The sequence below is a fragment of the Macaca thibetana genome, chromosome 19 (assembly GCF_024542745.1).
Source record: "Macaca thibetana thibetana isolate TM-01 chromosome 19, ASM2454274v1, whole genome shotgun sequence".
Taxonomy (NCBI): domain Eukaryota; kingdom Metazoa; phylum Chordata; class Mammalia; order Primates; family Cercopithecidae; genus Macaca; species Macaca thibetana.
In genome coordinates, this window is record NC_065596.1 from 29,151,508 (window position 1) to 29,176,072 (window position 24,565).

The 24,565-nt window shown below is 58.4% G+C and overlaps 2 protein-coding genes across 2 annotated transcripts in view; both read right to left on the reverse strand.

Annotated features, from left to right (window-relative positions):
* The window catches only part of TMEM143 (transmembrane protein 143), a 170,232-nt gene extending 160,164 nt beyond the window's left edge, over positions 1-10,068 (reverse strand). The window contains exon 1 of the mRNA XM_050772454.1: positions 10,065-10,068. The gene's annotated coding sequence lies outside the window, so the exon portion shown is untranslated. The remainder of the gene's footprint in view (positions 1-10,064) is intronic.
* The window catches only part of LMTK3 (lemur tyrosine kinase 3), a 29,776-nt gene extending 5,433 nt beyond the window's left edge, over positions 1-24,343 (reverse strand). Inside the window, exons 1-15 of the mRNA XM_050772375.1 lie at positions 24,234-24,343; positions 22,183-22,295; positions 21,142-21,275; positions 20,705-20,855; positions 20,118-20,194; positions 19,532-19,650; positions 13,471-13,558; positions 12,998-13,146; positions 12,263-12,347; positions 12,068-12,189; positions 11,781-11,930; positions 8,218-10,760; positions 3,203-3,618; positions 964-1,099; positions 688-825 (exon numbers count right to left, since the gene is read on the reverse strand). Of these exons, the coding sequence (XP_050628332.1) occupies positions 688-825; positions 964-1,099; positions 3,203-3,618; positions 8,218-10,760; positions 11,781-11,930; positions 12,068-12,189; positions 12,263-12,347; positions 12,998-13,146; positions 13,471-13,558; positions 19,532-19,650; positions 20,118-20,194; positions 20,705-20,855; positions 21,142-21,275; positions 22,183-22,295; positions 24,234-24,274 (4,462 nt within the window). The 5' untranslated portion in view covers positions 24,275-24,343. The remainder of the gene's footprint in view (positions 1-687; positions 826-963; positions 1,100-3,202; positions 3,619-8,217; positions 10,761-11,780; positions 11,931-12,067; positions 12,190-12,262; positions 12,348-12,997; positions 13,147-13,470; positions 13,559-19,531; positions 19,651-20,117; positions 20,195-20,704; positions 20,856-21,141; positions 21,276-22,182; positions 22,296-24,233) is intronic.
* Between the last annotated feature and the right edge of the window lie 222 nt (positions 24,344-24,565).

Below are 24,565 nucleotides of genomic sequence, written 5' to 3' on the forward strand. Positions count from 1 at the left end.
TGTGAACCCAGCTACTTGGGAGGCTGAGACACGAGAATCGTTTGAACCTAGGAGGCGGAGGTTGCGTTGAGCACTGCCCTCCAGCCTGGGCGACAGAGCGAGACTCCATCTCAAAAAAAAAAAAAAAAAAAAAATGAGGACGAGACTAGAATCCACCCCATGGGATCGCAATGAACATGAAATGGGTTAAACTGTGGTGAGGCACTGCAGGGTCCACGTGAGAGCAGCGGTGCCGCTGTGACTGCTCTCTAACCCCTAGCTGTGTCCTCCCTGCTCTGGTTCACACCAGCCGGCTTTGAGCACTCTGGGTTTCTCTCTCCTTGTCTGCCCCTGAGCACCGTGTTCCCCAGAGGTGGGATCAGGATCCGGCAAGTGCCAGACCGGAGTCTGAGCCCAGAGATGGGACAAAGATGGGCAAGAGTTGGGGGTGGGGGGAATCCCCACAGAAGGCGAAACTGAGGCTCAGGGGTTGGGGACAGCCGGCCTGCCTGCCTACGACCGTCTGATGGACATCGCCTGGTCTGAGCTGGTTCCAGAGCTGGGTGGGGTGTCTGTTGACTGAGACGGGAGAGAGAAGAGACTGGGAAGAGAGAGGCAGGGACATTGAAAGATGGTCACAAGAAGTTGGCAGTGGAACATAAGGGGACAGAGATGGGCAGAGGAGGGGCAGGGCCGAGGATATGGTACCTGCGGGCCGGGCGTCGGGGGCCCGGGCGGGTGGCCCCGGGGTCTCCAGCGCAGGCGAGACGGAGAAGCGGGAGAAGCACAGCGGGGGGCCTGGAGGGGGGAGGAGGGGGAAATCCTCCGCCCACTCGAAACTGCCTCCTGCAGCAGAAGACCGCAGTCAGGCCGCAGGCACCTGCGGCGCTCCAGCCCTCCGGTCCCGCCCCTCCCACCCCATAGGCCCCGCCCCGTCCGCCCCATGGCTCCCGCCCCCTCCTGCCCCATTGGGCCCGCCCTCACCAAAGCCGCTGTCGTTGCTGGGAAACCCATCTCCGGGGGTGGCGGGGTGGGGAGGCGTCGGGGGCGCTGGAGGCGTTGACGGGTCCGTGTCCCCCTCGGGGGGGCCCTGGACGCTCAGCTCGTTGGTTGGCGTCTCCTGTGAAGGCAGATTAGCGGGAAGCCAGAGGGGACAAACCGTCACGTCCCATTTACCGCATCCCCCAAAACCAACAAAACTGGCTAATATTTCTGGGGCTCTAGGAATCCCAATTTATAATCACACGCTCTGGAGGGGTGGCTGGAGCCCCTAATCTGGCTTCGAAGCCTCGGGCCAGCCTTAACCTCAACCTGGCCCGAGGCTACTTACCTGACAGCTGAGCCCCACGCACAGCTAAGTAGCCCAACTAAGGATTCTCTCCTGGCTCATTAACGCGCGGCCTCCACCCGATCCCCTAACCCAAGGCGATCTCCATAGGCCCCACGCCGTCCCTGTCAGTCCCACCCACCTCTGAGATCTAGACCTGCTCCAGTGGCCCTCCCAACCCCTGCCCCATCCTGAGCGCATCCCATGCTGGACGCAGTGACCCTGCCCCCGAACCCTCCCTCAGAAGTAGACCTGCTCCCGACCTCCAAGTTCCACCCCTCTGAATATATTTCAGTGGCCCAGTCCCCAATTCTTGGCCTTAATTCTATTTCTCTCACAATCTCAGCCCGGTATGCCCGCCCCAGGTTCATCTAGACAAGGCCCCAGTTCCTCAGCACCACTCGCCCTCCCTTTTTCTCTTCAACACCATCCGTGTTTTTCTTTTTGTTATAGACAGTCTCACTGTCGCCCAGGCTGGAGAGCAGTGTTGTGATCATGGCTCAATGCAGCCTCAACCTCCCGGGCTCAAGCGATCGTCCCACCTCAGCCTCCCGAGTAGCTGGGACTACAGATGCGCACCACCACACCAAGATAATTTTTTTCTTTTTAAGAGATGAGGTCTCGCCATGTTGGCTAGGCTGCTCTCGAACTCCTGGCTTCAAGTGATCTTCCCGCCTCGGCCTCCCAAAGTGCTGGGATTACAGGCGTGAGCCACTCGCGACTGGCCTAACTCTTAACACAATCCTCTACCCATCTCTCTAAAGACCCGTCCCAGTCGTTAGGTTCGCTCATCCCTGACCCCACCCCAAAATACCTTAAGACTGCCTGCTGCATCTCTGAAGCCCACCTGCAGCCTAGCCATGGCCCTTCCCTAGTGGGTAAGATCTGCTCCCTCCGGAACCAGCCCTACAGATACTAGAACTCTAGTCAACAAACAATGCCGAAACTCTCAGTAGGCCCCGACCACACCATCCAGGCCACTTCTCAACACTTCCTCTTCTCAACACTTCCTCCCTAGTTTCTCCAGGATCCCATACTTGACTACCCAGTACCCCCTCTTTCCTTCCAGACTCACCCTCACTCTCCAGGCCTCTCCTCGCCCTCTACACCCCGCCCCCATCACAAGCCCTGCCCTCACCCTAGGTCCCACCCCAGCTCTAGGCTCGGCCCGTCCTCCCGGCCCTGCCCCACTGTCAGGCCTGCCCTCACACTCAAAGCCTCCTCCCATCTTCCTAGTCCCGCCCCATTTCCCTGACCAGTCTCTTCCCAGAGCCCGCCTTCAACCCCTAGGCCCTGCCAGCGCCCTGCTCGATCCGCCCCGCCTTAGGCTCCGCCCCCATTCCAGCCGTGGACTTTCTCCAGGCCTCCTCTTGCCGCACCATAGGCTTGGCCTCCCTCAGGCCCCGATCCAGACTCTGTCCCGATCCTAGGCGCGGTCTCCTTCCAGGCCTCGCCCCCGCTCTAGGCTCAGCCTGCCTCCAAACCCTGCTCTAGACCCCGCCCCACTCTAAGCTCAGCCTTCGTCTAGGCCCCGCCCCAGGCCCTGCTCCTCTAGGATCGACTTCCCTCCAGGCCCCGCCCTGGGCTCCGCCCCACCCTAGCTTGGCCCCACCCCACTCTAGATTCGAGCTCCCCTTAGGTCCCGCCCCACTTCAGCTTGCCCTCCCTCCAGGCCCCGCCTCAGGCCCCGCCCCACTCCAGCTCGGTCTCCCTTCAGGACCCGCCCCACCCTAACTCGGCCTCCCTCCAGGCCCCGCCCCACCCTAGCTCGGCCCCTCCCTACTCCAGCTCTGCCTCCCACCAGGCCCCGCCCAACTCTAAGCTCGGCCTCTCTCCAGGCCCCGCCCCGCTCCAGGCTCCGGCTCCCTCCAGGCCGCCCCCCGGCGGGTTCCGCACCTGGTCGAAGAGGTAGACGGTCACGTCCCCGTGGAAGGAGACCATCTTGCGCTTCCTCTCCAGCTCGCTGTCCTCTGGCTCGTCGGCCCCGCGCGGAGACTTGAGCAGCCCCCGCAGCGGGCGGGCCGCGTCCGCGTCGGCGCTGCTCACCACGACGGGCACCGGGGCTGCTCGCGCCCTCCCGGGGCCCCGCGGCCCCGCCGCCGCGCCCGACGCCGCCGCCTCCTCGTCCTCCTCCTCGTCCTCGTCCTCGTCCTCCCCGTCCTCCTCCGCCGGCCCCGGCGCCCCCGCCCCGCCGGCCTCCCCGCCAGCCGCCCCGGCGTCCGCGCCCTCCCACGGGGGCCGCCGCGGGCCCGGCCCCGGGAACGGCGTGAGCGTGAGCGGCGGCAGCGCCAGCGAGAGCCGGGAGAGCCTGGCTGCGAGGGGAGAGACCTGGTGAGCCCCTGTCCCGGGGAAACTGAGGCAGGCCCTCCCCCTAGCTGTGTGGCCTCAGGTAAGCCCTCCGCACAATCTGGGCCTCAGCACCCACTTCGTGAACGGAAGAGCTGCCCCGGGGCCTTTCTCCAGGCAGTGTGGGAAAGGTCCTCTCCAGTGCTCAACCTCCCCAGAGCTCCCCAGTGCCAACGGCTTTAAGCCCCAACTTCCCATAGCCCACCAGGCCCGCATGCCCTGGCCCTCTGATCTCTCTGGCCTCTGTCCCCACCTCCTTTGGCCTGACGTCCATCTAGCCACATGGGCCACCCCACCATTCATTCCTCCCACCGAGTAGCTGGGACTACAGGCACGCGCGCCACCATGCCCGGCTAATTTTTTGTCTTTTTAGTAGAGATGGGGTTTCACCATGCTGGCCAGGCTGGTCTCGAACTGCAGACCTCGTGATCGCCCATCTCGGCCTGCCAAAGTGCTGGGATTACAGGCGTGAGCCACCGCGCCCGGCCTGGACTGCCTTTTCTAATGCAAGTCCTGCACATCCTCCAGCTCTGGGCTTTCAAAGCCTTCAGAGATCTCCTAGGGCTCCTGGGAGGTTAGGAGCACCCACTCTGCACCCCATCCACCGAGCACCTTCCTTCTGAGCGGATTTTCTCAGCGTGTAATTATACTTCTGTGGTAGTGTGTTTGCCTCGCTAAAGAACAGAGACCGAGTCTGGCTCATTCATAGCCTCATTTCCAGGCCCCAAGCACATAGAAGTACTCAGTCAATATCTGTAGGATTAATGAGTGAATGCTCCCGCTGTATGAAAATGACCAAGGCACTTCCCCTGTCTGGCGCCTGATCGCCAAAGTTGGGGTGTCTAACCATCTCCAGGCCCCTTCCCTGCTCTAAGACTTTTCGATTTTAGTCTGCTAGGAAGGAAGGACTTGAGGTCCCTGGAGGAGGAAACCTGGCTTGGAATCCCAAGTTTATCTTTGCTTGCTGTGTGTCCCTGGGCAAACAGATCCACCTCTCTGTCTCTCTCTCTCTCTTTTCTATTTTTTTTTTTTTTTTTTTTTGGTGGGGAGGGGGATGGAGTCTCGCTCTGTCACCGAGGCTGGAGTGTAGTGGCGTGACCTCGGCTCACTGCAACCTCCACCTCCCAGGTTCAAGCAGATCTCCTGCCTCAGCCTCCTGAGTAGCTGGGACTAAAGGCACGTGCCACTACACCCGGCTAATTTTTGTATTTTTTAGTAGAGATGGGGTTTCATCATCTTGGCCAGGCTGGTCTTGAACTCCTGACCTCGTGATCTGCCCTCTTTGGCCTCGCAAAGTGCTGGGATTACAGGCATGAGCCACCACACTCAGCTAGATCCACCTCTCTGAGCCTCTGTTTCCTCACTGGCAAACGAACAGCGGTCACTTATCCCTCCATTACTGCATAAGTGAACTGCCCTTTGTGGGCTGATGGCAGGGGCAAGAGGAAGATTTAGGTGGGGCAGGGAGAAAGATGAATGCAGATGATCCCTCTCTGGTCCTCATTCTCTCTACTCAAGTTTCACTACCTTTTGCTAATGTCTTTTTTTTTTTTGAGACGGAGTCTCACTGTGTTGCCCAGGCTGGAGTGCAGTGGCTGGATCTCAGCTCACTGCAAGTTCCGCCTCCCGGGTTTACGCCATTCTCCTGCCTCAGCCTCCCGAGTAGCTGGGACTACAGGCGGCCGCCACCTCGCCCGGCTAGTTTTTTGTATTTTTTAGTAGAGACGGGGTTTCACCGTGTTAGCCAGGATGGTCTCGATCTCCTGACCTCGTGATCCACCCGTCTCGGCCTCCCAAAGTGCTGGGATTACAGGTTTGAGCCACCGCGCCCAGCCTCTTTTACTCTTTCTCTAAACATGGTGAGCCAGTGCCCATCTCAGTGCCCTCTATCTAGAACACCCTCCCCCCGACGTCCACCTGCCTCACTCCCTCCTTTCCTTCACATCTGCTCAAAAGTCACACTTTTGTTAACCAGACATCTCGGAGTGATGGGGTTATGGGGGATGCTGCATAGAGGGAGTTTTTTTTTTTTTTTTTTTTTTTTAAACGAAGTCTCGCTCTTGTCTCCCAGGCTGGAGTGCAGTGGTACAATCTCGGCTCGCTGCAACCTCCACCTCCTGAGTTCAAGCGATTCTCCTGCCTCAGCCTCCTGAGTAGCTGGGATTACAGGCACCTGCCACCATGCCCAGCTAATTTTTGTATTTTTAGTAGAGACAGGGTTTCACCGTGTTGACCAGGCTGGTCTCAAACTCCTGACCTCAGGCGATCCTCCCACCTCGGCCTCCCAAAGTGCTGGGATTACAGGGGAGAGCCACTGCGCCCAGTCTAGAGGGGTTTTTCTGGAGCTATGAGTACGCAGATAAAGGTCAGGGTGACACCTTTAAAAATTAGGAAGGCTTCCTGGAAAGGGGAAATTTGGGGTCTTGAAGGATGAGTAGTTCACTTGGAAAAAAGCAGGCTATTCTCTGCCTCTTTTCACCCCCCAGTTCTAATCCAACCCAGATCCTCTGAGGCATTTTAGCTGCTCATCTCCCAACATTTTCATGCTGCCTGGGCTGTTTCCTGATACAGCTGGTCACAAACTCCCTACAACAATCTCAAGGAAGTGACAGTGTTCGAACACCACAGGCGTTGAGGAAGAAACGTCCTCTGTCCAGCCCACTTCCTGACTCTTGCCCACTGAGCCACAGGCTCCTCTCCGGAGATGATAACTGTTTCCTCAAGCGTGGCTGTGAGGTTGCCAATATAAAACAGGACCCAGCCACTTATAACTTTCATACCCATATTTAAGGAAATTGCGCCTCCCAGAGATTCTGCTGGAACTGTATTTCCTATGTCCACATCTAAACAAGGGCTATTTATTTTTACCCTTCATTTATATATATATATATATATTTTTTTTTTTTGAGATGGAGTCTCGCTCTGTCACCCAGCCTGGAGTGCAGTGGCGCGATCTCGGCTCACTGCAAGCTCCGCCTCCCGGGTTCACACCATTCTCCTGCCTCAGCCTCCCGAGTAGCTGGGACTACAGGCGCCCGCCACCTCGCCCGGCTAGTTTTTCGTATTTTTTAGTAGAGACGGGGTTTCACCGTGTTAGCCAGGATGATTTCGATCTCCTGCCTCGTGATCCACCCGTCTCGGCCTCCCAAAGTGCTGGGATTACAGGCTTGAGCCACCGCGCCCGGCCACCCTTCATTTATCTTAAACAGTTTTCTCTGTGGCAAAACACTTCCTGCATTCCTACCAAAACTTAATTTTCAGAAAAGGCATATCTGTGCCTTCCAGCTCACTAGTCCCATGGTGGTGGAGTTGGGTCAGGGCAGGGTCTGACGCTCCCTGGGTCCCAGCCTTGGGCAGCTCAGGGCCTGGCACACAGGGGGCCTGGCACACTGGATAGATGCCTTAGCTTATTGGAAAGTTGTTTTTGTTGTTGTTGTTTTGTTGTTGTTTTGTTTTGTTTTGGAGACAGAGTCTTGCTGTCACCCAGGCTGGAGTGCAGTGATGTGATCTCGGCTCACTGCAACCTCTGACTCCCAGGATCAAGCTATTCTTGTGCCTCAGCCTCCCGAGTAGCTGGGACTACAGGTGCACGCCACCACGCTGGCTAATTTTTTTTTTTTTTTTTTTTTTTTTTTTTTTGAGACAGAGTCTTGCTCTATGGCCCAGGCTGGAGTGCAGTGGTGCAATTTTGGCTCAGTGCAAACTCCGCCTCCTGAGGTCAAGCGATTCTCCTGCCTCAGCCTCCCGAGTAGCTGGGATTACAGGCGCCTACCAGAAAGCCTGGCTAATTTTTGTATTTTTAATAGAGACGGGGTTTTGCCATGTTGTCCAGGCTGGTCTTGAACTCCTGACCTCAGGTGATCCGCCCACCTTGGCCTCCCGAAGTGCTGGGATTATAGGCATGAGCCACTGAGCCCAGCCAGCTTATTAAGTTTAAATCAGCACATGCTGGCAGCCTGGGGGCCTTGAGCCATCCACAGACAGGCTTCCTTGGAATTGGCTGCAACCATAAAAACAAAACTAAACAAAAACCAGAGCTCTGGTTTAAAAGGGAAAAGTAGCAGATTCGCCAACACCAAGTGCACATTCCTGAGAAGTGGCTGCCCCGTCTACACAGGGCATTTTCTTCTGAAGCCCCACTCTGCCTCCCCAGCATGCTTCATCCATTTCCCTATGTCCTCTGGCCCCTGTGGGCATGAGTTTGAGACCCCTGGTCTAAGTGAATTGCAATAATAAAAGCAAGTGCTTACTGAATCCCCAGCTCTGATTAAGTGCTTTGGACGTCCTCATTCATTTAACCTTCACAGCAACCCTATGAGGTAGGTTCTAACCCTGCCATCCGTTTTTGGCAGATAGGTAAACTGAGGAACCGTGCAGCAAGGACATTTGCCCGAGGCCAAAGAGCTAGAGAGAGGACCGAGCCAGGATGTGAGCCCAGGTGGTGCGGGCTTCAGGGCCTGCATTCATCACTGCCAGCCCGATCCGACATCTTTACCCACACTCACCCTCCGCAGCCTCGGAAACAGCCGGACCTCAGCCCTGACTGTGCCCCGCAGCCTCCTCACCTTTGATCTGCTCGCTGTTCCCCTGAGGGGGTCCCAAGTCCAAGAATAGTCGTGGCATCTCGGGGCCCTTCCTCTCGGGCTTGGGGGGGTCCCCGTCTCCGCTGGGTGCCGTGTCTCCGCCGGCCCTGCTGTCTGGGGCCCCGGGCTCTCCCTCGGGGGCCACCTCCGGCCTGGCTCTCGGGGGCGCTGGCTCCAGCCTCCTCGGCTGTGCCTCCGGTGGCGGTGGCAGCGGTGGCGGTGGTGGCTGCGGCCTCGTGTAGTCTACCCATCCGGCCTTTGCGTCCACGCCGCTTCCGGGGCCGCCGCCGGGGGCCGTCCCCGTGCCCACTGGGGCTCGGCCCCCACTCCCGAGGTCCAGCCTCCCAGCCCCTGGGGCTCTCGGCGCCCCCCCAGTCTCGGGGGCTTTCCTCTCGGTCCCGGGTTCCAGCGTCCCGTTCTTGGGGGCTGGGCCAAGGGGGCCAGGGGCTGTCTCCCCGCCGTTCCGGGAGGAGGCCACTGCGCTGGGTGCAGGGGCTCTCTCCAGAGAGGTCTCTGGGGCTGGCTCCCCGATCGTGGGGGCTGGACCCCAACTCTCGGGCGTCTTCTCCCAGGGCCCTGGGGCTCTCCAAGGCCCAGTCTCTGGTGGCCTCTCCGTGTTCCTGGGGAATCTCAGGCCCCCATTCTCTGACACCTTGTCCTCGCTCTTTGGGGGTGTCAGGCCCCCATTCACCAGCACCTTCTCCCCGGCCTCTGGGGACCTCAGCTCCCCATTCTCCAGCGCTTTCTCCTCCCTCCTTGGGGGTGTCAGCTCCCCATTCTCCAGCACTTTCTCTTCTCTCTCGGGGGACCCCAGGGCCCCATTCTCCGCCGCCTTCTGCTCGATGCCTGCCTTCTCCTCGATGCCCGGGGCTCTCTGGTCCCCGTTCTCCAGCACTGTCACCCCGTTCACTGGGAGGCTCGGGCTTGGGGCTTGTTTCCCGTTGCCCAGGGCTGTCGGGTCCCTGTTCAGGCCCGGGACTTTCTCTCTGTTCCCGGGGCCTCTCCCCGCCTTCCTGGGTCCTGTCTCCCGGGCTGTCGCCCCCTTCTCCCCCAGGAGGTTCCTTGTCACATCCTCCCGCAGGGACATCAGCAGCTGCTCGGTGCTCACTTGAACCACGAAGGTCGGCTTCTCCCGGGGCCCCGTGAGCGGGAGCGGACCCGGATCTGGAGGTGGCCGGGGCGCTCCTGGGTCGGGTGGCTCGGGGGGAGCCCGCGGCCGAGGGACCCCTTCCTCCTCGGCCGCCCCCCCACCTGGGAAGGCTCCCTCGGGGGAAAAAGGGGTCTCGGTCTCGTAGCCGCTGTCCCCCGGCTTGGGGCCCGGCGACGAGAGGCCTGAACCGGGACTGGCCACGGCCGAAGGGGGGTCGGGGGACGCGGCCGGGTCCGCGGGGGCCCGAGGAGGTGGCGGCGGGGGGGGGGGAGCGGGAGGTGGCCCCCGCCCGGGGTACTGGGGCGCCGCCGCCCCCATGAGGGGGTCCAGAAACTCGGGGGGGGCCGAGGCGGGGGGGGCCATGGGCAAGTCGGCCAGGGAACCCCGCTCTGCCCGCAGCGAGGAGTCGTCCTCGGGGGGGTGGGGGCAGCCAAGAGCAGGGTGGCCCCCCCAGCCTGCTACGGCGTCCCCCCGCTCCAGTGGCAGGCAGGAGCAGGCCCCCTCGCGGCTGCACAGAGGACAGGGTAGGGGACCCCTGCGGCTTGGGCCACCTCCAAGGCTGCTGCTGTCTTCCCCTGGGGAGCTGCCCTCCTCCTCCTCCTCTTCTTCTTCTACCCACGGGGCGGTCCCCCGCTCCCCCAGGACCTCGGCAGGGTCTCCCGCCAGGGTCTCCCCGGCGCCCCGGCCCTCGGGGTCCCAGCCGCTCAGCAGGAAGCTGCCTGACGCTGAGGACTGGGCTGGGAAGGGCCGGGGTGCAGGGAAGAGGGGGGAGGCCCAGGTCTCGGACACCAGCTGGGGGACCTCGGAGGGGGCCTGGGGGGCCTGAGGGGCAGGCACTCCTGGGTCCAGGGGGTCCCAGTCGTTGGGGAAGAGGGGCTCAGGAGGGGAGCCGTGCTCCTCCAGGCGGATGTAGTACTCGCTGCTCACAGAGGGGCTGCGGGCACTGATGACAGGCAGCACGCTGGGCGTGGACAGCGCCTCATAGAACGGGTTGGAGGGGTTGGCGTGGGGGGCCGGGGGGGCCGACGCCGGCTGCCAGGCAGGCGCCCCCCCACCCCGCCCGGCCCCACGCCGGGCCTTCTCCCACAGGCACTCGAGGTTGAGGCCGCGGCTGCTCTCGGTGACCGTGAGCACATCGTCAGGGTCGGCTCCAGGGAAGCCATCCAGTAGGGGGAATGGCGAGGAGAGGGTCCCCGGGCGAGGTGCACTGTGTGCAGGGGGCCAGGGCCAGGGGAAAGGACCATCTCGGGGTGGAGGTGGAGGCGGTGGGGGCCGGGGGGGCCGCTCGGAGAGCAAGTAGGTGAGCTGCAATTGGAGATCAGAGGCTGAAGGGCGCTGGGCAGGTGGCCGCCAGCAGGACTGAAGGATGTCATACCTGGGGAGAGGTGGGGCAGAGTGAGCAGGGCAGAGATCCAGGGAGGGGAAAGAAACCCAGGGAGGGGACAGACAACCAGAGAGAGGGGGACAGAGATGCAGAGGGGAACAGAGATCCAGAGAGAGGGGGACAGAGACCCAGAGACAGAGGGACAGAGGCCCAGAGAGAGAGGGACAGAGATCCAGAGAGAGAGGGACAGAGGGCCAGGCTTGGTGGCTCATCCCTGTAATCCCAGCACTTTGGGAGGCTGAGGCAGGTGGATCACCTGAGGTCAGGAGTTCAAGACCAGCCTGGCTAATATGGTGAAAACCCGTTTCTACTAAAAATACAATTAGCCTGGTGTGGTGGTACCTGCCTGTAATCCCAGCTACCTGGGAGACTGAGGCAGGAGACCTGCTTGAACCCGGGAGGCGGAGGTTGCAGTGAGCCAAGATGGTGCCATTGCACTCCAGCCTGGGCAACAAAAGCAAAACTCGGTCAAAAAAAAAAAAAAAAAAAAAAAAAAGAGAGAGAGGGACAGAGACCCAGAGAGAGGGGGACAGAGACCCAAGAAGTGGGGCAGGGATCTAGGGAGAAGAGGGGACAGAAGAGGACAGAGATTCAGAGGAGGTAACTGGGCTGGGGAGCTAGGTACTGAGACCCAAAGAAGCAGGGGTGGGGGTAAGATGCCCATAGAGAGAGGGTGACAGGGACCTGGAGGCAGAGGGGACACAGCAGCAGATGGGAACAGCTGGTGAGGGTGGTGGTGTCCCCGTTTGGGCTGTGAGCACTGGAATCAGACAGGTAAGAAGCAGGGGTCTCTTAGGATGAAGTGGGTTCAAATCACAGCTCTGCCATTCCCTGCCTGTGTCCCCCTGCAAGTAGCAGATGCTGGCAGAAATGGGGGGGACAGCTCCTCTTCACTCTTGAGGGGTATGGAGGGCAAACGGGATGTGGGTGATGTGGGAAACGAGACGGGGAGCTGGGACCATCCTGGGTGGGGTGCGGCAGGCCAGGAGCCCCGAGTGGGCTAGCCCTCACCAGTAGTCCGCATAGGGCAGCTTGAGCCTCGGCCGGGCCAGCTTCACGTGCTGCTGGCGGACCACGAAGGCGAGGACCTCCTCGTCTGACAGGTGGCGGTAGGGTTGGGCCCCAAACTCAAACAGCTCCCACAGGGTCACCCCCAGGGACCTGCAGAGAGCAGAGAGAGGTCAGAGCCCAGCCCTGACCCGCCCGGGACTCAGTTTCCCCATCTGTAGACCCGGTGGCATCTAGTAACCCTTCCATCTTCCTGGCCTGCCTCGGCCCCCGCGGCCCGTGGTCCTCACCAGATGTTGCTCTCGCGGCTCTGGTCCACCACCATGAAGGTCCCGTGGAGCTCCCCGAGGAGCTCAGGCGCCGCCCAGCGCAGCGGGATCCACAGGCGCTCTGGGGTCAGGTAGTAATCCTCCTGGGGGAACCAGGGCGGTGTCAGGCGAGTCAGGGCAACCCACAGCCCCCACCCCGACGGAAGGAAGCCCTACCTTGTAGTTGCTGTGGGCCAGCCCGTAGTCTCCGATGCGCACGGTCAGGTCAGAGGTCAGCAGGCAGTTGCGCAGGGCCAGGTCGCTGCGGGAAGAATGAGAGGAGGTGAGCGCAGGGGCAGCCCTCCAGCCACGCCCTGTCCCCGCCCCTTCACACTGACTCCACCCCTTCCATTTGATCTGTCTCTCCCCTCTGACTGCTTTCATTCTCCCCTGCTGTCTTGTCTTCTCCCCGTCCCTGGTTCTTCCAAGTCTCCTCTCCTTTTCCTCTGCACTGGCTCCTCTTCTTCATCTGACCCTTCTGGCTTCTCCTACTTCTCTGTTGACTCCTCCCCCTCCTCTCCCGGCCCCTCTCCTCGTCACGTGACCCTGCCTTCCCCCCCCCCCCCCCCCCCCCCCCCCCCCCCCCCGGGCTCCTTCCGTTCCTCTCCTGGCCCCTCCTCCTATCATGGCCCCTCCCCCCTCCTGATCCCTCCTCCTCCCCTGACCCCTCCCCTTCCCCTGGTTCCTCCTCCTCCTCTCTTGGCCCCTCCCCTCATCACTTTACCCTGCCTCCCCCTCACTTGGTTCCTCCCATTCCCCTCCTGGCCCCTCCTCCTCCAGACCCTCCTCTGTTCGTCCCTATTTTGTGTCAGCCAGTCATGGGTACGCCCCTCCTTTAGCCCCTCTCCTGCAGCCTCCCCTCCTTCTCCCTTTCCCTTAGTAGCTCCTCCCGCGGTTCCCCGGCCCGCCCACCTGTGCACGTAGTTGTGGGAATGCAGGTGCGCCAGCCCGCGGGCGATCTCCAGGCCCATCCTCTGCAGCGTCCGCAGGTCTCGAGGGGGTAGCTCAGGAGACAGGCCCTCGGGGGGCCGCTGGGCTCGGAGGTAACGCTTCAGGTCCCCCTGGGAGGGAAGCAAAGAAGGTCAGCAGCACCAGTCGCTCAGGCCTCCAGCCAGTCCGCCCGGAGGATGGAATGGCCTCTGCTGTCACTGGGTAGCCCCTCTGAGCCTCAGTTTCGCCTGCTGCTTGCAGCAGGTAATAACACAGCCTATCGTGCCTGCTTGTTCAGGGCAACCCCCAGGACAGTCAGCACTCATGAAATGTTAGCTCATGCCACACATCATCTACGATGATGATGATGACGACGAAGCCCAGGGGCACCAGGCTTGGCCCCGGCCCCGTCCAGCTCTCCCCTCTGCCCTTCCCCAACCCCCCAAGACCCTCACCAGTTGACAGAACTCCATAATCAGCAGAAACGGCAGTGTCTCCACACACAGACCCAGGCACTGGAGGACATTGGGGTGCTGCAGGCTCCTGTGGAGTGAGGAGGCGGCTGGGTTGGGAAGACAGCCCCTTCCTCTTCATCCAGCCCCAACCTCCCAGCACAGCCAAACTGCTGCCTCCACCCTTTTTTTGTTGCTGTTGTTGTTTTGAGATGGTGTCTTGCTCTGTTGCCCAGGCTGGTATCCTGCCTCAGCCTCCTGAGCAGCCAGGATTACAGGCATGCGCCACCACGCCTGGCTCATTTTTGTATTTTTAGTAAAGACGGGATTTCTTTACATGTTGGCCAGGCTGGTCTCGAACCCCTGACCTCAAGCGATCCACCCTCAGCCTCCCAAAGTGCTGGGATTACAGGTGTGAGCCACTGAGCCTGGCCCACTCTTACCTTTTTGATCTGTTTCCTCACCTCAGAGTCTCTCTCCTTGACCGCACCCCAGTCCTTCCCCAGATCCCCATCTCTGGATGGCCCTCGCTGACCTGCTCCTGGGGCCAGATCCCCAGGGACCCCTTTACCTCTTCTTCCTCCTCACACCTCACCTCCACCTTCATTCCTGCCCCTGACTCTTAGTCTTCTCCTCCTCATCCCCACAGCCTCCTCCTGGCCTCCCTGGCTCCAGTCTCTACCCTTCCCTTTGCCCCTGACCTGCTTTTCACCGCACACAACCCTCTGTTGCTCCCCAGCACCCCAGGATAGAGCACCAGCTTTTTTATTCCTCCTGCCCCTCAGGCTGGCCCAGGAGTCAGCTTTATCCTATGTGGGTTTCCCAAACCTGCAGGCCTTGCTTAGGCCGGGGCCGTTGTACCTACAGTTTTCTCTCTCTCTCTTTTCTTTTCTTTTTTTTCTTTCTTTTCTTTCTTTCTTCTTTCTTTCTTTTTTGAGACAGAGTTTTGTTCTTGTCACTCAGGCTGGAGTGCAATGGAGTGATCTCAGTTCACTGCAACCTCCACCTCCCGGGTTCAAGCGATTCTCCTGCCTCAGCCTCCCGAGTAGTTGGGACTATAGGTGCACGCCACCAAGCCTGGCTAATTTTTGTATTTTTAGTAGATACGGGGTTTCACCATGTTGGCCAGGATGGTCTCAAACTCCTGACCTCAAGTGATCTGCCCACCTCAGCCTCCCAAAGTGCTGGGATTACAGGCGTGAGCCACCATGCCCTGCCTGCACCTATGGTTCTCTCTCTGCAGAACGCCCTCTTCTGATCGGAGTTCTCTTGGCACCCCCAGGCCTCTGCCTCAACATCATCTCCCCTGGAAGCTTCGCTGCCCCGCAATACCAGGTTGGATACCCCCTTTACCCTCACGCTGTGGGAAAGAGTCAGACTCGGGGGGTTTGAACCCTGACTCCCACTTTCCTAGGTGTGTCATCTCAGGCAAGTCACTTCGCCGCTCCCTGCCTCGGTTTCCCTCATCTGTAAAAGGGGGACAGAGACAGCAACTTCCTCCGAGGAATTTCATGAGATCTGAGAAAAGCTGGTATGTGCTGAGATCCTAGCAATTACTGTTTTAATGGCAACATATTATTTGATTTTATTTTCACCCTGCATTTTTTTTTTTTTTTTTTTTTGTGAGACAGAGTTTTGCTGTTTCACCCAGTCTGGAGTACAGTGGTGCAATCTCAGCTCAATGCAACCTCTGCCTCCTAGGTTCAAGTGATTCTCCTGCCTCAGCCTCCCGCATAGTTGAGATTATAGGTGCACGCTACCACACTCAGCTAATTTTTGTATTTTTAGTAGATACGGGGTTTCACCATGTTGGCCAGGCTGGTCTTGAACTCCTGACCTCAAGTGATCTGCCCACCTCGGCCTCCCAAAGTGCTGGGATTACAGGCATGAGCCACCGTGCCCAGCCTTCACCCTGCATTCTAACTGTATTTCCAGGGATATTCACTCTCCATGAGCTTCTTCCTATCCTACATCCTTTGCACCTGCTGTTCCCTCTGTCTGGATTGCATTTCCCATGGTGCTTTGCATGGCCAACTCCTCCAGATCAACCCAGCCTCCCTGATGGTCCTGTCCAAAGTGGGCCCTGTCTCTGTCACATATTGCCTCAATTCCTCATGGTACTTGTCATTCTCTGACAGTTTCTCTCTCTCTCTCTCTTTTTTTTTTTTTTTTTTTTTTGAGACAGAGTCTTGCTCTGTCACCTAGACTGGAGTGCAGTGGCACAATCTTGGCTCACTGCAGCCTCCGTCTCCCAGGCTCAAGCAATTCTCCTGCCTCATCCTCCTGAGTAGCTGGGATTACAGTCATGTGCCACCACGCCTGGCTAATTTTTGTATTTTTATTAGAGATGGGATTTCACCATGTTGACCAGGCTGGCCTTGAACTCCTGACCTCAGGCAATCTGCCTGCCTCGGCCTCCCAAATTGCTGGGATTACAGGTGTGAGCCACCGCGCCCGGCTGACAGTTTCTCTTTTTAAAATGGATTTATGGCTTGGCATGGTGGCTAACATGGTGAAACCCCTCACCTACAAAAAATTTTGTAGTCTCAGCTACTTCTGGGGAGGCCGGGAGGCAGGAGGATGGCTTGAACCTAGTCTCAAAAAAAAAAAAAAAAAAAAAAAAAAAAAATGGATTTATGGCTTGGCATGGTGGCTCTCACCTGAAAAATTTGAGACCAGCTGGGGCAACATAGTAAAAATCCATCTGTACAATTAAAAAAGAAAAAAGAGGCCAGGCGCAGTGGCTCACACCTGTAGTCCCTGCACTTTGGGGGACCGAGGCGGGTGGATCACTTCAGGTCGGGAGTTCGAGACCAGCCTCACCAACATGGAGAAACCCCGTCTCTACTAGAAATACAAAATTAGCCAGGTGTGGTGCTGCATGCCTGTAATCCCAGCTACTTGGGAGGCTGAGGCAGGAGAATTGCTTGCACCCGGGAGGTGGCGGTTGCAGTGAGCTGAGGCCGTGCCATTGCACTCCAGCCTGGGCAACAAGAGTGAAATTCTGTCTCAAAAACAAAACAAAACAAAACAAAACAAAAATACCTGTAATCCCAACATTTTGGGAGGCCAAGGTGAGTGCATCACCTGAGGTCAGGAGTTCGAGACCAGCCTGGCCAACATGGTGAAACCCCGTCTCTACTAAAAATACAAAAAATTAGCCAGATGTGGTGGTGGGTGCCTGTAATCCCAGCTACTTGGGAGGCTGAGGCAGGAGAATCGCTTGAACCCGGGAGGCAGAGGTTGCAGTGAGCTGAGATTGCACCACTGAACTCCAGCCTGGGCAACAAAGCAAGACTTCATCTGGAAAAAAAAAAAAAAAAAAAAAAGACAAATAAATAAAAATAAAAGTTAGCCAGGCCTGGTGGCTATGCAGGAGGCTGAGGCAGGAGGATCACTTGAGCCCAGGAGCTCAAGGCTAAAGTGAGCCTTGGGGAGGAAAAAAAGTCTCTATTTATCTGTTGTGTGCCTTTTCCACTAGGGGGTGAGCTTTCCTAGGATGAGAATTTGGTGTGTCTTCCTGCCTGTGTCTCCGGTGCCTAGGCTAGTAGATGCTGAATAAACACATGCGGAGAGAAGTACTGGCTTGGAAGTCTGCAGGAGGAAGAGAATATTTCAGGCTTGCAGCCCAGGGTCTGGCCAGGAGTAGGTGCACAGTAACTTACTAGTTATTTTCCTACTGGGTGCCTGGCGGGAGGCAGAGCCACTTGTGTGCTGTGGGGCCGCTGCCCGGTACCCAGCCGTCTACTGCCTGTGTGTAACCACAGCTCTGCTGTTTATGCTGTGTGTCCTTCTCAGGAGAACAGGGTCTCTTGCTCCTGCTTGGCGGAAGAATTGTGCAACAGTGTTGTTGTTATTGTTGTTGTTTTCTCGCTCTGTCTCCCAGTCTGGAATGTGGTGGTGTGATCTCGGCTCACTGCAACCTCCACCTCCTAGGTTCAAATGATTCTCCTGCCCCAGCCTCCCGAGTCGCTGGGATTACAGGTGCCCGCCTACCACACCTGGTTAATGTTTGCATTTTTAGTAGAGACAGGGTTTCACCATGTTGGCCAGGCTGGTCTCGAACTCCTGACCTCATGATCTGCCTGCCTCAGCCTCCCAAAGTGCTGGGATTACAGGTGTGAGCCACTGTGCCTGGCCAATTTTTTTGTATTTTTGTAGAGATGGGGTTTCACCCAGGCTGGTCTCCAACTCCTGAGCTCAGGCAATCTGCCCACCTCAGCCTCCCAAAATGCTAGGATTACAGGCGTGAGCCACCGCGCCCAGCCCGACAAAGCCACCGTACCCGGCCCAACAAAGTGTTCACAAGGCTCCTGCCATGTGTGAGGCTTAAGCAGTGGCTGGAGTTCCCGGCACTTGGGGCGGCTGTTGTAGGAGGAAGCCAGGATTCACTGTACACCCACAAATCTGGCCAAGGCCGGCCGCTCTGCTGTCAAATCCTCCCAGCAACCTGCTAGGCAGGATGATGATCCCCATTTGATCCAGGTGGAAACAGAGGCTCAGAGAGGTGAAGTGACTTGCCTAGGGTCACACAGCTGGTAATGATGGGAATGCTGGGATTTCATCTCGGGTCTGTGGCTTGCTCAGCAAACGTCTACAGAGAGCCAACAGCACTTGTGCTAGGGTAACGAGATGGACCCCGAGCTGCTGCTCGTAGAGACCTGCACTGTCCAACAGAGCTTTGCAAAGGTGGGAATGTTCTGGACCAACCCTGCCTACCAGGGGAGCCACTGGCTACAGGTGGCTATCGAGCACTTGAGATACGATGAGGGTAGCTGAGGAAATGTGTTTTTAATTTGATTGCATTTTAATTAGCTTACATTTTATGTATTTATTTATATAATAGAGACAGGGTCTTGCTCTGTCGCCCAGGTGGGAGTGCAGTGGTACAGCCATAGCTCACTGCATCCTCCAATTTCTGGCCTCAAGTGATCCTCCCACCTTGGCCTCCCAAAATGCTGGGACTACAGGCGTATACCACCTTGCCCATCTTAGCTTAAATGTAATAGGCATATGTGGCCAGTGGTTGCTGGCACAGGTTTAGGGAGAGACAGGCAATAAGCAAGTAAGCAGATGATACAGTGACAACCTGGGGTACGGGTTATGAAGAAAACACACACCATGACGGGGTGGAGCATCCCAGGCCCCTCTTTGGAAGGAGGAGAGGAGTAAGGGAAGGTGTCTCTGAGCTGAGGCCTGAGGAAGGGAAGGGTCCCCATCCACACCTAGGGGTGTGCAAGGAGTGACATTCTAGAGAAAGGATATAGCAAGGAGCAATGCGCCGGGGCAGGGAAGAGGCTTCCGTGGGGAGGGTCAGTGGGGAGGCCAGGGTGGCTGGGGTGAGGGGGACAATGGAAGGAAGGGGACTGTGTCAGACTCTGCAGGGCCTGTGGGCTGTCAGGAGGAGCAGATGTGGATGTGTCCTGTAGGCAGTTGGGAGCCATGGGAGGTTTTGGAGCAAGGGAGTGCCAAGACCCGATGTGTTTCTCAGGGTAAAGCCCACCTTTACAACTGCTCTGATAAGGGGTCTCTGCGAACACACCCTTTCCAAAACAGGGAACTCACTACTTCACAAGGAATTTATCTGGCAAGTGTTTACCTAGACACCATCCTAGAAGCACTGAGAGTGGAGTAGAGACCAAGCAGGGCAGGGATGGAGCTCCACAGTGGCCTGCTCAGGAACCTAGTCTGTGGCCTGGGGAAGGGAAGCACCAGCCGGTACCCAACATTGAACATGGGAATCTCACATCCTCTCAGCTGCCCACTTCATGAGGACACTAGGGCTTCTTGGACTGACTTTCCAGATGAAGATCCGGAGGTTCAGAGGAGGGAGGAACAGGCCTGTAGCTCAGCTTCTGTGCTCCCACCTCCTCCACCATCCTGCCTCTCATTTCCCACCCTTAGCTCGGTCCAGAGGAAGAACCTGAGGTTGAGGGAGGGAAGTTCTCCTGCCAGAGCTGCACAGCTGGGAAGAGGTAGATTCCACGTTTGACCCATAGAGCGCTCCTTCCACTCCTGAATGTCACCTCAACAAGGCACACACCCACTGAAAAACCCCCAGTACCTGTAGGGCTGGGCTTCCGAGATGAACTTGCGTTGCTCCAGGGGCCCTGCGCTGGCTCGGAGCTCCTTCACCACCACCTGGGCAGGGGTGTAGTCGGAGAAAATCTCTCCCAGGATCACCTGGTCAAGGGGAACCCAGGAGTCAGCGAGTACCAGTTCCCCAGCCCCGTCCCCTGGGACCAGCTCCACTCCACCACACAGCTCCCAACCCCCCGGCTCCTTCCCAGCTTCTCCCTCCACATCCCACCACCCTTGACCCACACCAGACATGGGGTGAGACACTCACGGGCCCAGAATCCGATGGACGCAGGGACGGATGGAAGGATGGACAGACGGACGGACGCGTGGAGAGCCAGGTGGCGCGGCGGAGTGGTCAATGGAGTGAGGAGGGAGGCGCTGACTGACAGATGTCGGGGATGGGGCGGGTGGGAGCCGGTGAGAGGTGGACGGAGGGGGAATGGGAGGCTGAGGGGGTACGGGGAGGAGGCGAGGGATAGATGAGAAGTGGTGAGAGCAGGGGTGTGGACACAGAACAGGAGGACAGCTCGGATCCATGGAGCCCTGCCTCCCCTCCCCAGCCCACTCACCTTCCCAAACCAGCCACTCCCAATCTCCTGCAGGTAGCTGAGGTGCTGGCGGCTAAGGCCCAGGGGGGTGGTCATGTCTGGGGAGGGCAAGAGGGGAAAGCCCCTGAGCCTCTCCCCCATCCCGAGTGCCACCAACACACCCCAAGTCAGTGGGGACTGGGGTCAGAGCAGACATCACTTTCTTTTCATTGGCTGCCACTCACATTCCATGTCAGAATCTCAGCTTCCTCATAGGCTGCTCGCAAGACTCCAGCATCCAATCAGTCCTTCCCTTTGGCATCCCAAGCTCCTATGATGTGATTTCAGCCTCCCATTGGTTGCCTCTGAGACTGTGCTCTATGCTAATCTCACCACTGCTTGCCCCACAAGAATCCCCAAATCTGGTTTTGGATTAAGCAATGGCTACCACCAAGATGATCTTTGTCTGCCTTCCCATAGGCTGCTTCCAGGATTCCGGGGCTCCCACCTATGCCTTTCCCGTTGGCTGCCCCTGGTCTCAACCGCCCCAGCCCCTAAGGGAAGACACTCAACATCTTCTGGCCTTTCCCGGGACACCATGGGATTCCGGTCATGGTGTGGGGCAGTACCTGAGTGTGAAGGCTGCGGGGCAGGCATTGGTAAGGAGACCTCAGCCAGTGGGAGAATGTAGACATCAGGCAGCGACTGTGAGGAGGAGGTCTCCTCCGCAGGGGGAGTGTACTCCCCGGAGCAGTCCTCCCCTTCAGGGTTCTCAAACTCCTGGGGCCGAGAGAGGCGAGGAGGAGTTGGAGAACGCAGGGATGAGAGACACACCATCGTCTTTCTCTTACGTTTGTCTCCCCTTCATTTTTGTAACTGTCTCCCAGTCCCAACCCAATTTCCATCCCCCTGTTTCTCCATCCCAAGGCTCCAGATCTTGCCATAGCTTCAAGCTAGAAGGTGCTCTCGGATTTACTGCCCCCCTCTCCCCACCAACCACCTGTGTTGGGGGTAAAGGCCTTGCTGGAGTCTTCCTCCCCAGGTTGAATCCCCTCATGCACCTCACCTTGAAGCCGACATCGCCCCGTTTGCAGCACAGACAGGTGAGGAGGAGGAAGATGAAGGCCAGCAGGCCGGAGCAGGAAATGAGGACCACAGCGTAGGGAGGAGCCAGAGGAGCCCGGCCCAGGGCGAATCCATCTGCGGGCACAGGGCTGGGCTGGGGTCCCAGCTTCAAGTCCCTGGATACCGGAATCATGCCCCCTCCCGTCCCGGCACGTCTTGGACTACAACTCCCATGATGCTCTGCGACCAGGGTCCCTTGGCAGAGGTGCAGAGTGGCCCAAGGCATTGTGGGAGTTGTAGTTTGGGGCCTTCCCAAGTGGTTGGATTGGGGGTGGGGTCTCTCCTCTGGTCCCAAACTGGGACCCCCCCACCTCACCCCACCCCATCCCCTCACCCCAGGCTTGGATGAATTCCAATGAGGGCTGAAGGAAAGAGGAGTAATAGTGAAGCCTGGAGCTTGCAGAATTTAAAATACGCTCCCATGGACAGCCTCATTACCCCTCATTGGGGAGGAGGACGAGCTCTAAGCTGCAGGCTGGGAGAGGATTCTTGCCCCATGCTGGAACCCCCCAGTTTGTGGGGTTAAGATCTGTCTCTTTTAGGGACGCTTGGCGCACACCGATGTCCTCTATCCCCAGCCCGAGACCCAAAGAAGGGAACTCCGCAAGCCCTGGATCTCCTCAGAAGCCAGAGACAGCCTCTCGTGTTGTGTCCCCCTTAGAAATAGTATTCCTGTCCTCTGCCCCCAATTCTCCCAGAGGCCCTATCCTTCCCCGGCTTCCTGCACACACCAGCACAAACACATGCGTGCACGCATACACACATGTTGCCCAAACGGAGCCCCCTCCCCACCCAGCCCTCAGCCTCCCTCCCACAGGCCCTGCTGACAGAGGCACCGTCCCCGTCGCTCCGGGCCCGGCTGGGCTGCGGGAAGACGCGCACCAGGTGACGGGGCAGGACCTGCAGACAGACCCCTGGGAAGACAGCGAGGCCGCCGCGCGGGTGGGGGCCGCCGGACAGACGGATGGCCCGACAGACTCACCGGGGTGGGCCGGGGACGCCAGGCAGCCGGAGGCGGAGACGGCCGCAAGGAGGATGAGGGCGCCGGGGGCAGGCATCTTGTCGAGGATGGCAGGGAGGTGGAGGTGGTGGCGGCTGGGGAGGAGGGGGGGGCGGGCCCTCAGCCCCCAGCCATGGGGACCCGCGCGACCCTGGCCTCCTCCCGGCCCAGGAGAGGGGCAGGAGACGCAGGACAGGGGGAGGGAGGGGCTGCTTGCTGGCTCAGGTACCCCCCTCCCCCTCTTTGAAGGGACAGACGGATGAAGGGATGGAGAGGCGGACAGAGGAGAGGAGCTGGGGAGCCGGGGTTGCTGGGGTGGGGGGGAGAGGGTAGGATGGGGGGGGCGAGAAAGAGGGCCCCGCCCCCGAGGGCAGCCAGGATTGGGGGAGCAGAGAGCCTGTCACAGGAAGGGTGGGAGGAGGGAGGATGGAGCGTCGTCATGGCAACTGGCTCCCCCGTAGCATTGGCTGCCAGGAGGGAGGGGAGGAAATGGGAGGGGGAAGGACAGACAGGGACTGGCACACGCTTGCGGCGGGGAGGGGGAAGGGGGGGCAGGGCCCACGGGTGCCTGGCCCGGACACCGCTGTGACATGCCACCAGCATGGACACATGTGCTACACGCCAAGATGCAGATGTCAGGCACGCGCAGCCCACACACAGCTGACACACGTCGCAGGGACCCTCATAGACAAGCGCATCACATACAAAGGTGGACAGCCATCAGCAGACGGGGACACGTACACGTCACACACAAAGACGCAGGGACCGCACTGGAAACGCACAGGCAGGCCGGCTTCCAGCACAGATGCACCCGGCCACGCAGGAACGTCAAAGCATCACAAAGACCCACACATGCCCCAGACAAAGTAAAGCCCCAAATCCACAGACGCACACAGCACAAAGATCCCCACGGACACCACTGTGACATGCTGACACTCACAGTCACAGCCACGCAGAGAGCCCCTAGACAAATGAGCAACAAAGAATACCCACAGACACAAGTATCACATACATGCATGTCACATGGACATGCACAGACAGCAATTGCATGGACACACGCAGACACATACATCATATGAACTAACATAGACACGGACCCAGCAGCTACACAGAGACAAGGCACATCACATACGTGAGTACACAGAAACGTAACACATGCATATATATGGACATGTAACATGCATCATTCACACGGACACACACTTCACACACATGGATACATACAGACACATTACCTACACATGCATACAGGCACACACAACTCATACACACAGGGCTACATAAATCACATGCAAAAATGCACATAAATACACCACACACTGATATACACAGACACATATAACATGCACATATACACAGTCACACACTATACATAAACACAGACATAGGCACACAGATCAAATACACAGACACACAGAGATGCATGTATCACATACCTAAACAGACTTGGACACACACATCACAAATACACACACCTTTCACACAAGGTTACAAAGACACAGAACCCCACCACAGTCACACATCACATGCAGAAACACGCACGGGCACACATAACACATACAAAGATTCACACACCCACAACACAGACACAGACACACGCACAGTCACACGGATCGCAAATACCCACGTTTCCCGTGAGGTTTCGCAGACATTACACAACCACAGCACTTGCCTCATACAAAAGATACATGATCATAGTTTATTTAATGTATTTATTCTTATGAGTATTTAGTCTGTGCCAGGTATCGTCCGCAGCGTTTTACACGTACAGAATTACCTTGCAATCCTCATAACCGCCCTCTGAGACAGGTATTTTTAAATCATGCCCATTGTACAGATGAGGCAACTGAGGCACAGCGCAGGGTAGTCACCTGCCCCAAGGCACACAAGCCGGGAAGTGGCAAAGCTGGGACTGGAACCCGGTCCATCGGGGACACCGACACATCAGACAAGGACACACATACATCACGTGCCAGGCCGCCGCCGTCTCGGGGTCACATCCCACCCTCCAGCGCCCCGAGCTGCAGACACACCCGGAAGCGCGGACTCCCACCCTGGGCGCGGACCTCTCCATCGTCCGTGAGCACCTGCGAGGCGTTCCCCTGGGTGAGGCTGGGCCGGAGCTGCGCACCCAAGACGCAGCCTCAGCAACACTCGGCGCAGGCGACCCAGCCCCCCACCCCAACCCCCCAGCAGGGGCCCAGGGCTTTCCACCAAAACGCGCAGCCGTGGCGCACACCGGCCGGGCAGTGCACACTCCCCGCAGAGCGCAGCCCTCCTCATCTGGGGGCTCAGGGGAAGGGGAAAGGGGCTGCCTTCGGGGTGTCTCATTGGAGAAACTGAGGCAGGTTCATCACGGGAGGGA